The 15,556-nt window shown below is 38.3% G+C and overlaps 1 protein-coding gene across 1 annotated transcript in view; it reads left to right on the top strand.

Annotated features, from left to right (window-relative positions):
- ABCA3 (ATP binding cassette subfamily A member 3) overlaps window positions 1-15,556 on the top strand; it is a gene marked incomplete in the record, with an annotated part of 1,818,321 nt that overhangs the window by 161,394 nt on the left and 1,641,371 nt on the right. The window contains 1 exon segment of the mRNA XM_044089258.1: window positions 8,464-8,570. Coding sequence (XP_043945193.1) covers window positions 8,464-8,570 — 107 coding nt within the window.

Genomic DNA, 15,556 nt, shown 5'->3' with positions numbered 1-15,556 from the left:
GTTTAAAACCACAGAGTAACTCAGTAGTGCATGGCTTCGGCCAGCAACTGCACATATGTGGACTAAAGGTGGAAGTGTCTCTATCTCAACTACAAACATACCTCTAGGATATGGTATGGGACTTTGTCTGTGGTTACACAGGATGGTGCACTGGAGTTCCTACCATGTCCAATTACCATAGACAAAGTCCCATACCCTATCCCAGCAAGCTATAGGTTACCCTCTATGTCCTATGAAACCCATAGTTCATACTTGGACCTATTGAAGACTCTTACCATTCAACCCAATACCATACTCATGGGGGACTACAATTATCCGTTTGTAAACTGGGAATCTTGCACTATCCCAGCTTTGCAGGTGCAGGGATTCCTAGACTTTGTAACATCCTGGACCAGTTAGTGCATATGCCTAACAGAGGTACAAACATATTGGACCTGGTACTCCTAAGTATGGGAGAATGCTGCACACCTTCCAGTGTCATGTCCTTTCTGGTGAGGTCAGACCACAAAGCAGTTTCCTTTGAAATAAGAATACATTCTGTAACTCCAGCAAACCGTATAAAACTTAGAAATGACTCCAAGGCAAACTACCTTTTATTAAGTGGTAACCTGTCAAAATGTCAGTACCCTCCAAACCCAGTCAACACAGCAGCCTATATGGATTTATTCACAGAAGCTCTGTACAACCATGTCAGTGATGCATAGAGGCTCCTGCGCCTACCAGAAGTAAACCCAAAAGTAACTCAAAAAACAAACCACTCTGGTGGATTCCAAAATTAAATAATTTGTATGCTAAAAGGAAAAAAAGTCATAGACAAAATTAGAAAAACAAAAAAAGTTAACTCTCTCCCATCAAACTAAGAGGATTAATAATGTCCAGAAAAGCAAATTTTAAGGTAAAGGTAACATGACAGGTCAAGGGCTACCATAAGTTCATCTTTAGCTATGTCTGAAACTGCAAAGGCTGTACACAACAGTGTGCTGAACTGTTGGTAAGTGGAGCCATGCCCACAAAACCAGGAGGTATAGCAAATCGACTGACTGACAAATTCAGCTCCAACTTTACCACACTCTCACTCCCAGGAAATTCCACCTAACATAATCCCTCCAACTGTCATTGGGGAAAAGGTCTTAGATGTGCTCCCTAAGGCCAAGAATACAGCTTCAGTAGGTCCTGATAATATGCCAGGGTGCATCCCAAAGAGCCTGTAATATGACCTATCAGAGCCACTAGTCACTTCAACTATAGCCTCCACACAAGCTTTGTGCCACATGATCAGGGGAGTGCAATGGTCATCTCTTTTCACAAAGACAGGCCATCAACGGATTCCATGAACTACAGATCCATTAGTCTGACTATTCTCGTATGCAAAGTCATGGAAAGAATAGTCATAGAAATGATTGTCAAAACCAAAGTGGGTTGGGTTCAGTGTCTGAAGATTTTCAGTGTCATTGTTAAAGGCCGGTCATGCCTACTGATCCTGGTGGACTTATTTGAGGAGGTCAGCAAGACAATGGATGAAGGCAAAACGGTGCATACTGCCTACCTTGACCTAGCTAAGGCATTTGATACAATACCCCACTCAAGCATTGTAAATAAACTTATGGAATTGGGCATAACCCCCTATATAACTTGCTGGCTCACAGATAGGACCCAGGAAGTTAGGATTAGAGAGACTACCTCCAAAAATAGGACCGTCACCAGTGAAGTCTCCCAAGGCTCTATGCTGGGTCCACTCCTGTTTGACAAGTTTCCAGATGATTGCAAGCTAGAAGAAATCATAGCCCCCCCCACACACACACAAAATGATACCAGCATTATACAGGAAGGTCTGATAGAGACAAATGATTGGTGGCAAAGGCACAGCTTAAAATTCAATGCCAAGAAAGGTTTATTTGTACCTTTTATGAGTTGGCCACACGGGGAAACTACCTCCTGTGAATAGTAACTTGGCTTTCAACCAGCATACATCTAAGTTTGTAAGAAAATAATTCTGTGTTACTCAACTGATAAGTAAGGGCATGGCATCTAGGTCAAGAGAAGTAATTGTGCCACTGTACTCAGCCCTCATCAGACCCATCATTGAATATAACGCCTCCCTCAGTATGTACCTTACCAGGCACATGCAACTAAAGTGTCCACAAAAGTTCCTCACAGCCCTTCTCTAACCACATTGAAGCTCATCCTGGACCAGTGGCAGAGAAAGTGTAAATTCACCTTGGTATGACACTTGTGTCTCTGGACAGAGGTTTGCATCAAGCCATGCCCTAACTTACCTGCACAGCTTTAAAGTAACCTGTAAGGCACTAACTTGTGGGATGCATTTGGGTTGCATGGCTAGGCTTATAATGCCCTAGTGGCTATTAGCCTACCTTTTTTTAAGGCTAGTGGTTACTCTGGTTATACATTATTTCTGTGAGTTTCTATCCTCTGGCTTGGGCTTGTCTTACTCCCCCACCTGGGCTTGTCATACTCCACCAGTGACATCTGTCTGCCTTTTCAGCATATCTGCCCATGAATCCCTCTCTTTCAATTGCTTTGCATGTAAAAATGTTTTTGAAGGAGGTGTTGAATGGGATGCCTCCTAGAAAAACAAGGGGCTTCTCCTTGGTATGTTAATTTTTGTCTTGGAAAAATTGACTCTTGCTCCATATGAACTAGCTCATCAGGGTGACTTTGAGGTTCTTCACATGGCAACAGTTTTGTTCATTACTCTTACTTCTACAAGGAGTCTGTATGAGTTGTAAGCTCCAATAGTGGGTGAGTCTTATCTAATTTTCCACAAAGATAGGGTTTCCTTAACTAATACCGGCTTTATTCTTAAAAGTGGTATCCAAGTTTACTTTGAGTCATGCTATCCATCTTCCTATCTTTTTTCCACTACATAAAAACAAGTGGGACAGGATACTCTATTTTTTGGATGTCGACAGTCAACTGTTCTATTATCTTGACCGAATTAAAACTTTCAGGAACTCTGATTAGGTGATCATCTTCTTGTGATTCTAAGAAGAAAGGACAACCTGTATCAAAGCATACCATTTCCAAATGATTGTCTTATGCTATTGTCTTTGGTTATACCTACTACAATAAGGCAGTTCTAGGCACGGTCAAGGTACATTCATCTGTGGCCTTTTGGAAAGGTTTGGATTCTAGAAGTATTCTAGAAGCAGCAACATGATCCTATGTACATGTCTATACAAAGCACTACAAACTAGATTCCTTCTCCTGGTCTAAGACATGCTCTTCTAGGACTATTCTCCAGGGACCCCTTTACCGTCCTTCTTCTTCTCCTCCTCCTCGTCCCAGTCAGCTATGGTAGTATAGCAATGTAGCTAAGGCTACTGCAGCAGTGATATCTATAATGAACATAGTACAGTTGCGTAAGTAAACCTGAACTAACAATTGATGTTTGATCACTGCTGTTGTAGCCGCTTCTTCCCTCCATCCCCCTATATTTGTTTGTTTTAGTCAGGGTAAGGACCTTTTTTTGTTTTCCTAGTACTTACATTTTCAGGGCGCTGCCTCATTCTGTTTTGGTTAGCATCAAAGCTTTGAAGGGCTTGGCACCCAAACCACCGTTTTTTTTTTTTTTTTTTTTTTTTTAAAGCTCTGCTCAAGCTGTTTGGGCACATGGGTATATAACAAAGGCTACCTGCGCAGAGATCACTCAAACATCTGTTATGGTAAGTTTACTTGCATAACTATACTTTATCTATGAATAAGTGGAGAGAGGGTGAAGAGATGATGATGGAAGCCGTATAGTAATAGGGTTTGGAGAAATGTCAAAAAGTCGAGGGGGTAAAAACTATAGAGAACTCTTGTGTAGCAGGTCAACTTGAAGTAATTTAATAAAATCTGATTATTTAGGTATTTTTATTGAGCAGAAGTAAGTTATTCCTCTAAAGCTTGGTATTTTTCTAAACAATGAGTGCAGTGTTGAGATATACATGTTTATGTAATATATGTATATAGAACACAAACATTACATATATAATATATACACATGTATGAGTGTGTGTGTGTATACATATGTATAATTTATTTATATTTCTGTATAAAAATTTACTTTGTTTACTATGGTAGTGCATAGATCAATATTAACCCTAGTGAAATACAAAACATCTCTTAAACAAATATGGAAGTGTAAGCAGTAACGAATGGATCTAATTAACATGCATATGCAACTTTCCTATGTAAGTATAGCAAAAAATGAAGTGTGATGTGCAATATTTACATTAGTTTCTTAATTGGGTAACTTTCAGTAATTCTGTGAGAAGGGCAGAGAAGTGGAAATGAGTGAGGGATTGTGTGTTTGGCGAAGTGCCTTATGTTTGAAGAAGGAGCATTTGGCTTTGAAAAGATGCTCTTCGAGTTGAATTCTGAATTTGAAGCAAGTGTTTATTTTAGGTTGACGGTGAGAGCTTGCCAAAGAGTAAGTGCTGCGCAGTTTTTTTTTTTTCCCCCTAGGGGTTGTTTTATTTATATATATATATATATATATATATATATATATATATATATATATATATATATATATGTGTGTGTGTGTGTGTATGTGTGTGTGTGTGTGTGTGTATATATGTGTGTATATATATATATATATATATATATATATATATATATATATATATATATATATATATAATGAAGTTTATCAGCAAGGAGAGTGAATGTCTGGAGATAAAAGAAGTTTGTAGAGTTTGAGATATCAACAGTAGGTTAGATCTTTGTTTTACGGGTAGCCATTTGGCTTTTTTCTAAGAGGAGGCAGTGATGCTCACAAAGGGGGGCAAGTTTGTAATCGGCAGATGCTGCTGTATATTGCTGGAGTGTGGTGCTCTCCTTTGAGGAAGGTATGAAAATGGGTAGTCCATATTCTAGCAGAGAGAGAACTCCTTTGCTAATGGCTGCTCTGGCTGGTTGAAATACAAAAGAGAAGCTTTCTGGATCAGTTGAGGAGGAAGTTTATTTTTGCTCTCACTCTATGTTGAAGTTTTAAGGATTGATGAACCCGTAGTCCTAGGTGTTGGAAGGTGGAGTTGTTTCTTTGAGATGGTTGTGTAAGTTAGATTTCAGGTGTTTGGTGAATTTTATCTGGCGTTCCAAAAAGCATAGTTTTGGTCTTGGAGGGGTTGAACTATATAGTTTTATATCCATTACTCTGGGGAATGCAAGTCTGACTGAAGTTTGATTTGAATGTTGGTGCAACAGTGGCTTGATAAGTGACTGTGTTGTCTGCACAGAGGATGAGCAGGAGATGAAGGAAGTCATTAAAAACTGTGTTAATGATTATGGAGGAGAAGAAGGGGACAAGAATGGATCTTTGTGGTACACCTTTAGTAATAGTTGCAGATTCTGATTGTTTTACCAGTTTAACTTTTTGATATTGTTCCATTCCAAATAATTATAACATACATTCAGATTGAAGTAATTGATAAAATCAGGTTATCCATGTATGTTATGGTTTATCATTTTGACAATTTGCTAATGGCTGTCCTGTGACCACTTTTCACCTTGTGAAGCCCTGCACTACAAGTGAAACAGACTGTTGGCTGTTGTGAAGTGTAAAGTTGCCCCATGAAGTACATGCCTTATCCTCTAACCTTTCATGTCATTTCACTTGGACTGTCCATCTGTTCTGCCATGGTTTGCTGCAGGTATATGTTAAGGTTTAGGTTTCAGGTGAGAGAATCTGTATCATGATATAGTATAGCGTAATAGAGTGAGGGGTGATCTATGAGTATTTTTGAGGGTGGTTATAACTAGAGATGCATTAGGGACAATGGAAGTGACTTGTAGGGATGAGAGGAGAAAAAAAGAAGAGGCAGCAGGTAGAGATCGTTTACAAGTGGATAGGATTATGCAAGATAATTTCAAAGAATTTTTTCACTGATCTCTGCTTAGGTAGATGAAGTTTGAAGGTGTTATGATACAATTTTAGAGAGATTTTTCTTTGTTTTGGGGGGTGCAAAGGAAGAGACTACTTTGTCTCCTTGCAAAAAATTATTTTTGGCTAGGTTAGTTGCACAACTTGTCTTGGAACCAAAAAATCCAAGGTAATTCATTTTTGTTCTTCCAAAGCTTGTAATATGTATTACTCATAACCTGTTGGTATTAAAACTTGCGTCAAAAGATGCTTCTTCGGTAGTTAATTCATTATGATTGTTGGCGAGTAAGTGAAGCAGTTTCAGCATTAAGTGTTGTAGAGCAAATGTCTGTGTAGGGAACATCCCCATATCTGTCCCATTTATAGCTCCACTGTACTTGTTTGTAATGCTGTGATTTTGTTTGTAATGTTTAATTTACTTTTGTCTCATTCATCCCTTTAAGAATAGGTGGGTAATTAAATGACAATTGTTGACCTTGTGAGTAGCTGTTGCAACCCTTGGTTGATTCAGAATTTATTTTTTAATGGCTCATTGCCCCCCCTCAAACACAAATGCAGTCTCTCAACAAATCTGACTGAGAATTTGAGTGAAAGAGGACTGTGTGTCCCCTTTTCCCTAGACTCTTGACATGTCTGATATGCTGTAGAGAGGGGCCCCTACTGAAATGTCAGTACTCAAAATGACGAGTGCCAGCTAGCCAAACAAAGACTGAAAACCCAGGAAAAGAGCTAATATTGAAGATTGCTGTTCTTTATAGGTTCATAGGTTCATAGATTAGTACTAAGCTAACTGCCCTTGCGAGCCATTTTAAGCCTAGCCAATTATCCCTTGTGAGATTCAAACCCTGCACCTTGTGTTTGTAAGGCAAACACCTTAACCATTAGGCCACCCTCCCAACCCCTAATAGATTGGCACTAAGCTAACTGATTTTGCGAGCCATTTTTTAAGCCAAGTCATTTATCCCTTGTGTGATTCAAACCCTGCACCTTGGGTTTGTAAGACAAACACCTTAACCATTAGGCCACCCTCCCAGGTATAAAATTTAAACTTGTACTTCCGGGGGGGCAAGCTCCCCTGTACCCCACAATGTGGGGGTAAGCCCTCCACATCTGAACACACACATATCATCTCCAAGATAGTCATACCTCATAGAAAAGGAAATACTAGGAAACGTCCATCTCTGACTTTGTATATGCAAGTCCATTTTTCGCCCATGCACTCCATGTTTTGGGATCTGCAGGTAGGGGGTCCTGACATTTCAAGTGGTTAAAATAATGGTGCCCCCCATAGACTCCTCCTTTTATGACTGTGATTAGGTCTTTGGGTTTATTTCAAGATGCATCATTCTCAGTAATTTAACATATGCTGTACTTTTAGTCAGAAATGTTGGGGGAGCAAGTAATTATCAGGGAAATGATCTTTTGAGCTGGGATGCAGGATTTGAATTGTCTAGACACAGTAAGGGCTGACTAAATGTAATGCTGTTGGATGCAAAATAAGCAATTGCTAGAAAATAGAAATCTAAATGTAATCCAACTGCAATTGAAGTTTTGAACATTGTAAATAAGAAAATAACTGGAGGTGAGATCTTTAGAAAAGGGAAGGAGCAAATTACATAGAAATTAATGAAACTCATGGGAACAGTACATACTGAATAATGATTGGGAGAAGTAGTGAGGTTTAAGGGAAGGTAGAAACTGAGCAATTTATGTTATGTTGAAGTGAGTGAAAATTGTTAAAGAAAATGTATGTACATTGCTTGAAAATAGCAATGGAAAATGTTAGTATGCTTTTTTTGTCTTTTCTGTTGTGTGCACTTTTGTCATTTTTAAAATGTGATAATTGATAAAGATGCTTTTGTGGTATTCTCTTGCATGACTGTGCGAGATAATGTGCTACTGTGAATTTGTTTCTAGTAAGTCAAAGTAGACTTCTGTTAGTAACAACTTTTAATTAATTTCAAGAAAATTAACTTGTTTGCCAGCTTATTGTAGTGGTTGAAATTACTAACATGTACCTTGTAATAGCTGCCATCATTAGTCAGTAGTGGTATGTGTGTGTGTGTGTGTGTGTGTGTGTGTGTGTGTGTGTAGTAGGAGAAGGGGTCTTCTTTGTACATATATTTTGCCTCAGTTTCCCCTATATGCAGAGATGTAGTTATAGCCATTCTGCTATTAAATCTTTTCTAGTGAGTGTTCCCAAACAGCAATATTTTCCCCTTTATATTCCCATTCCTTTCCTGTAGCAAGGTTATTATTTGGCCTTGTCGAGTGACAACAAAAGTCAGAGTCCTCTGCTTGAATTCCTTTGCTTTCTTATCCCTTGGCATCTTCATTTTTCTCATTTACCAGGTTTCTAAGTAGTTTGGTTTCTGTCAGCAAACCTTTTCCAAGTGTAGGTATACAGACCTTGATCCTTTTTAAAATAAATTACTTCTGTTGATCTTGTTCAAACACAGCATGCTAAGATGTATGCCAATAACTACCGTGTCCTGGAAGTGTGTGTGTATGTACACATTTCTAATATGCGGTGTTTCAGCATTTACTGTTCTCATTTTTGGTACCTGTCCTCCTAGGTCCAAGAGAAGAAGGCCAGCCTCTTTGGATGAAAACAGAAGTGGGCTACAAGATGGGCACCTGGAGGCAGTTTCAACTTCTACTATGGAAGAATTACCTTTTACAGGTAAGATAACTGTTTAATTTAGGTTATGTACCTTGTAATCAGCTCTAAAATTCGTTGGTGACTTTGTAACAAAGGGATAATGATTTTCTTATGTTAATTTTAACTTCTGTTATGGAGCGTTCTTTTTTTGCCTCGTTTATTCATGCTGTGAGTAAAACTGTGTGACAGACACCCCCCAGCCTTCATGCTATAGATGTTAGCTTTATTATTTTTTATTTATTCATTTATTCTTTTACTTGCCTCCCCTTCCCTTCTGCACCCCACTGATTTCTGGAAGTAGCTTCCATATGAGAACCCCCCCAAAAGGCATCCATCAGCTTTCCCCCAGTACCTCACGTGTGCCTGCTGTGAATGCCGCATCCTGCACAGATGGGCTTCCACTTGGTGTAAAATGTCATTTTTTTTCAAAGGAAGAAAATGAGCCACCATCCTTTCACATCTTTTCCCTTTCAGATAATGGATATATCAGTTAATTGACAGCAAACAGGAGCTCTTCTGCCACCATCAGAACAGCTAATGTATATGTGTTTGATACAAGAGTCTTCTCAGAGTCTGTAATCATTTAGCTGAAATTCAATGATGGCAGTAGCAGAAAAATAAAAGAGAATATTATGGAACTAGCGATCATCTCTCACTAAACAAAGTAATATCAGATAGCTGTTAAATAGGGGCTAGAATGAAAGTATGGTATGGATATTTTACAGAAAAAGCTTTTGACAGAATTCCAGTTTTTTTTATTATTATAGAATACTTAATTTCTTAAAGATTTATAAAATATGCCATACAGTAAAAAATTTCATTGCAGTTACTGTAAAGTAATGACACACAACTTTACAGATGAACCTTGGGTCCATTGCTATCTTAGGTGTAAAGATCCAATAGAGGATATTTCAGGGTGATTCCTTGTCACCCATGCTGTTTTCACCTTATTCTCAACCTGGTAAACTGTTTTAATTAAACTAGGGAATGGTTGCATTTTGACTTCAGAAGGCTTTCTTTTCAGATGAAACTTCACCTCTCTTTTTTTATTAGCCAAGTGTATATAGTTTCATATGATTAGAACCTTTTCAAACAAACAAAAACGATACTTTGATTTTCTTGCATAAAGACTAAGCATCAAAGATAGTGTGGGAGGTAAGCATGATATAAAAGAACTGGAACAAGAAGGAGTGCTTAAATGACTTCCAAGATGGCTTCAAGTTGAGTAGCAGCTTAAATTCAGCTCTCCCAGTGTGAAAATAGAAACTCAGAAGAGAGAGCTAGTAAACTCCGATTTTGGGGAAATTTCTTTAACTGGCTAGTAAGTGCACTGCCTGGATAATAGCAAAAAAGAAATTCAGAGAACCTGAAAGAAAATTGATCACAAAAAGCGAGGAAAAGCACTGGCAAGAATTCTGCAGCTGTTCAGCAAAAAGCAGTGCAAGCTCCACCTTTGGTGCAAGACATGACTTCTAGTAACCTAGAGGAAAAAATAAATCGGTTGTACTTTGAGCCGATTTAAAATAAAAGAAACACTGAAGGAGTATATCAACTCAAATAACAAAAGGCTGGAAAAATGGAAGAAGCTTTAAAAAGATACTGAGATGAGGTGATAAAACTGTAAAATCAGAGGTCAAAATGAAGAAATGGCTGGCTGAATATGCGACTGCTCAATAAGCAATGTTTCAAAGAATAGTAGAATTAGAGGACATAGCATTTAGGAAAAACCTGGTATTTTCTGCTGTACCAGAGAAGTTGTAAGGAACAGACTGTATTAATTTTATGAAAGCACAAATAAATAACTGTACAGGTATTCCATAACAGGAACTGTTAATTGAAAGGGCACATCGTCTTTATGCTCCAAATCTAGCCATGAGAAAGCAACCTAGGCCTTTAATAGTAAAGATGCAATCCTACCAGCAGAAGTTGATTCTGACAAAGCTGCCAGAAGGACAAAATACTAAAAGTGGGAAACTGAATGTTTTTTGGAAAACTGATTTACTCCTCTTCCTAGTGTACAGTAAGTCATTTTATTCCACTAATCCAGGAATGTTGAGAAGCGGGCATGAGATTCAAGCTGCTGTGTCCCCGGCTATTTTCAGAATATTCTTGCTTGGAGGAACAAAATAATTATTTCTCGCAGAACCAGGCACACATTGGAAATGAAGCAGAGACTGGATTTGGGAGATGGAGATCAGGAATGCTAGCAATTTAGAACTGATAAATATGGGATTATAAAGCATTAATTATATTTGTGAAACATGAGAGAACAAGAAAATCTGGAAATACTGGATGACTTTGACTTTTTGTTAAACTTGTAGGGGGGGCCCTAAAGGATATGCCCAATTTCATGCCATTAATGTTTGGAAAATCTTTTAGTAGTGGGAAGAGGAGGGAAAGAGTTTGGTGTAGGTAGAACAAAAGTGTTTTTATAATGCGTGATGTAGTCTGCATGCGCTAGGGTTAAGTTTCCTCAGTTATTTTTTGTGTGTGGTAGCGATGCTGGAGTGGACAGGTGCTCTTGCTATTTTTTCCTTCTTTCTTTCTCCTTGTTCAATTTTAAGAAATATAGGCACTGCAGCATAAAGAAAGTCTTGTCAGATGAGCAGGATACAAAAACAATTGATGTGCTTTCTTTCTACTCTTGCATAGGGGAATGACTGGATTAAGGCCCTTGGTGCTTTCTAGCAACAAGTTTTAAGATGAAGCAAGTAAATAGAAAAGAATGTTGTCTAGCAAATAAATGAGTGCTTGTAGAAGCAACTCTGTATCTGGTTCTTGCGTCTCCATGTAGACAGTATGGTAAAGAGCAATAAAAACAGAATATGTATTTTAGTGGTTAGGAGATGTTTTCTGTAAGCATTCAAGTGTTTTCCCAATCGCAAACGTAATGGAGAGTAGTAAATGTAATACACAACCAAACAGCACTTCATAGAAGCACAGGCTGTAGTATACATCTTAGCATGCAAAACCATCCTTTTAGATTATTCCAAGTCTGAGAGTAGCTGTCAGTCTGGGACAACTGTTCCTATTAGGAGGGTTAAACTTCAGTATTTGATGTACATAGTTTTGTGTGTTAGTATTAAGTTAACAGGTTTTAAGGGTGTATTGGGGGTGTGTTTGTTTTTTGTTTGAGGGCATTCAATAAAACAGTTTTGTAAGATGTGGCACAGGCTGTAATGGATATGACAAGAAGTAACTATATAAAAGATTAGCCTGCCAAACAGTGTGTGCATGTAACACAAAAGCTGGAACTAGAGACTTAATAAAGCTGTTAACACATAAAAGAAGGGAATAACTTCTTAACATAATGAAGCTTTCTATATTATCGTTGAATGTAAGAGTAGTGAACTATTAAAAATGTAGAGTGCACATAGCTGTGTTATAGGAGACACATTTAGAAAGAACTGAACAAATGAATTTGATAAAGATTTTCAGAAAGGTTATTCAGCGTAATACTTGGGACAGAAGAAAGAAGTTCTTTTTGCAAAAGGAGCTCCAATAGTGCTAGAAGAGGATCAAAAACATAATAATGGTAGATTTGTAGTTCTAAGGGGCTACTGGCAGGGGAGGAAGATTATACTAGCATGTATTTATTCCACCTAAAACTACTATAATGGAGCTTAACAAAATTCTGAGAGAAATCATCAGCTTTCAGCAGGGAATACTACTATAGATGGGGACTCGCGTTTGATTTGCAGTAGTGGAGATGTATCTGGGCAACCCAGAAAGGAAAATATAAGGGTAGATTTTGGAAGAAATATATGAAAATATTTGGCATGGAAGATGTGAATTCAGTAGTAGGAGTTCAGAGTGAGTTTACATATTATTCCCCAAGATACAAAAGTGGTCTGGAGTAGATAGACACATATCCTGTGAAATATATGTTCTAATTGAAAGTTTTTGATCTGCATCCAGTAAGTATTTCAGATCACTCACCAATAAGAACTAAAATAAAAGTGTAGGGTAATGAAATAAAAATGAGACACTGCACTTTTCTACCTATCTGTTGGAAAGAGTGGAGTTTGTGGAATGGGTAGTGGAAATTATTCTGGAGTTATTCGAGAATATAGAAATTTCTTTTGAAAATATAGCTAGGGAGGGGGATAAAATTCAAGTGGAGTTTAAAGACATGGTGGAAATAAGCGAAGAGAGATAGTTAAGAAGTAACCAGAATTATTTAGAGGGACTGCCAAAGGTTGAAGTATTGTAGAATAGGAGGAATCTCACAGAACAAGAAGAGGAGCAATTGTAGAATGCTAAACAGAAAATAAGGGCTTACCTTGATAATAATATGCATGAGTTTAGAAAGATTGCTGTTGAGCAACTGTTTTTGTGCTATGGAGTTATCAAAAGCGTTTAGCACAATGACTCTGGCAACAGAAAGTAGAAAGGGTTGTTGCCAAGCTTAGGGAGCCTATACCATAAGTCTGCACCAAGAAAGATGAGATCCTGTAGAGGTACTAGAAACATTTCCAAAATTTTATGAACGTGTGTATAAAGCAGGGACACATGGAAATCAAGAAAAGGTACAAATGGAAATGTGTATGAAAGAATTAAATATACCGAGGTTAGAGGTAGAGGAGGCTCAATTACTAACAGGATAAGAGATAGGCAAAAATGGTGATGTATAGCCAATTTACAGGAAAGTCCCCAGGAATAGATGGTATTCCTATGAAAGTTTGGAAGCTAGGAGGGAAAAAAACTGAAAGCTCTGGAAGGTTTTGTTCAACAGTATTTTAAGAGGAGGAGAAGCACCAACATCCTGGAAGAAAGTGGTGGTAGCTGTAATACCTAAAGAGGGTAGAGACCCATCAGATATAGATTCATACAGACCCTTTTCAATCTTAAACCATGATTATAAAGTGTCTATAATGGCAAGGGTGATGCCAATGAGCAAGGGTAATGGATGCATTTGCATTCTCTGATAAAATTATAAAGTTGATTAGGAGATGTATCGGGGATCGGCGGCGAAAATTAAAGTGGGTAGGTTCCTCTCTAATAATTTCTGTTTGAGCAGAGGAACCAGGCAGGAGTATAATCTTTTCCCCTTTTGTTATTTGCATTATATTTAGAACCATTGGTAAAGGAAACAAGGGACTCAAATTCAAGGATATAATTGGTATGGTAGTCAAGACAAGCTGACTCTATTTGCCGATATTGTTTTATAGCCAATAAAACCAGACAAGGACATTTCAATGTTGGCTTTATTTAATTTTGTATCCTGAAAAGATTTGAAACTGTCTCAAAATATTCCACAATAACTCGATGGGTGTAAATTATGCACTCACACACAAATTGGTTCAGCAATATCCATATTTATGGAGACATGATAAAATTAAGTTCTTAGGAGTTTGTTTGTTTGTGTTTTTCGGCTTTTCCCAGTTAGGGGTCGTCGCAGCGGAACTCCGGTCCGCTAATGATTGGCAGTAGATTTTTACGTGCTGGCTTGCCGGGCCCTAACGCACAACCTTCAACGAAGGAACGCCCATTCACGCATGTAGTCACACAGAAGACGCTCTAACTGTGAATCAAACGGGCAACGTCTAACTGTGAGGCGACAACGTGGATTAAAAAGGATTCTGGTGTGGCAGCTTAAGCATATGTGGGAAGAGACTAAACTAAAGATAATACAAAAAATGAGAAATTTGAAGCTTTGTTTTTATGGATCTGGATAGCAAGATGCAAGCAGTTAAAATGTTTAGTCCCTTAAGTTTTATGCACAGGTCAGACGTACTTTTATCAACCAGAGGACACATTGTAGATATCGGTTAATAAAGAGCTGAAGTTTTTTATCTGGGAGGGGAATATGGCAAGAGTGAAGTGGGATAAGCTGATTTATTCCAATAGAACAAAGCAGTCTGGGATTACTTGATTTGAACAGGTATTTCAGTACTACACAGTTGAGGCTCCCTATACATAGCACAAGTAGAGACCTATAATTCAAAGTCGAAAGGGATGATGACAAAGTGGGCGGAAACTCAAGAAACAAGGAGAGGGATTTTGGATGCAGATCCTTAAGGAGAATAACAACCATACAGAATATTATATTCATAAAATAATGTATTCTAAGAACTAAGCCAATGTGGTAATGGAGAAAAGAGATTCTGCTGATATGGATGACGGCAATTAGTGAAACAGACATATGGCAAGAAGGGTCTGGAATTTATTGGAGAAAACTGGCAAAAGAACCAAGGTATTGGAAGCAAATAATTGGAGAGAGAAATATAATAGAATGGGAGGAGGCCAAGAATATATTTGGACTGCACTCTAGAGATTGTCTTCCCTATCAAGGATTGATATCTGAGTTTAGACAGAGAGAAAGAAATGTGGAGATCCTAAGCGAAAGACCAGCACTGGTAGAGTTTGTAGTAGAATCTAGAACAGAAGCTGCTATTAAAGGAATAATTATTGGAGCATATAAAGTTAAAAAGACTTTCGGCTTTTCCCGGTTAGGAGTCGCCACAGTGGAACTCCGGTCAGTTCATGATTGGCAGTGGATTTGTATGGTGCCGAGTTGCCAGCCCGACGTCCAACCTTCAATGAAGGCACGCCCATTCACGCTCACACCTACCTGCATGTCTTTAATGTCACTCAACTGCGGGGAGGACATGCAGACTCCATACAGAAGGCACTCCAGCCGAGAATCGAATGGGAGAACCTCTTGCTGTGAGGTGACAATGCTAACTGCTGCATCACTGCGAAGCATATAAAGTATTGAATGATAACTATAAGAACCAATCCGAGGAGGATAGAAAGGATTGGGAAGAGAGCTTGGATAACCAATTTACAAAGAAACAATGTGAGGATATGTGTATGTATCCCAAATATGCAACAAAGTCTAGAAGACTTGGGATTTTTGCTTGGAGGTGTTTACATAGGCATTTTTATACCTGACTCCAGAGAATTTTTCCTCAGGTAGATCGCACATGTTGGAGGTGTGATAGGGAAGAAAGAGGTAATTAGGAACATATTTTATGGGAGTGTAATGAGTTGGCAGACTTTAA

Source organism: Protopterus annectens, chromosome 12.part0, assembly GCF_019279795.1.
Source record: "Protopterus annectens isolate FY-2018-M chromosome 12.part0, PAN1.0, whole genome shotgun sequence".
In the NCBI taxonomy this organism is placed as follows: domain Eukaryota; kingdom Metazoa; phylum Chordata; order Ceratodontiformes; family Protopteridae; genus Protopterus; species Protopterus annectens.
The sequence above is the reverse complement of the archived record's forward strand: the minus strand, read 5'-3'. Positions and strand labels throughout refer to the sequence as shown.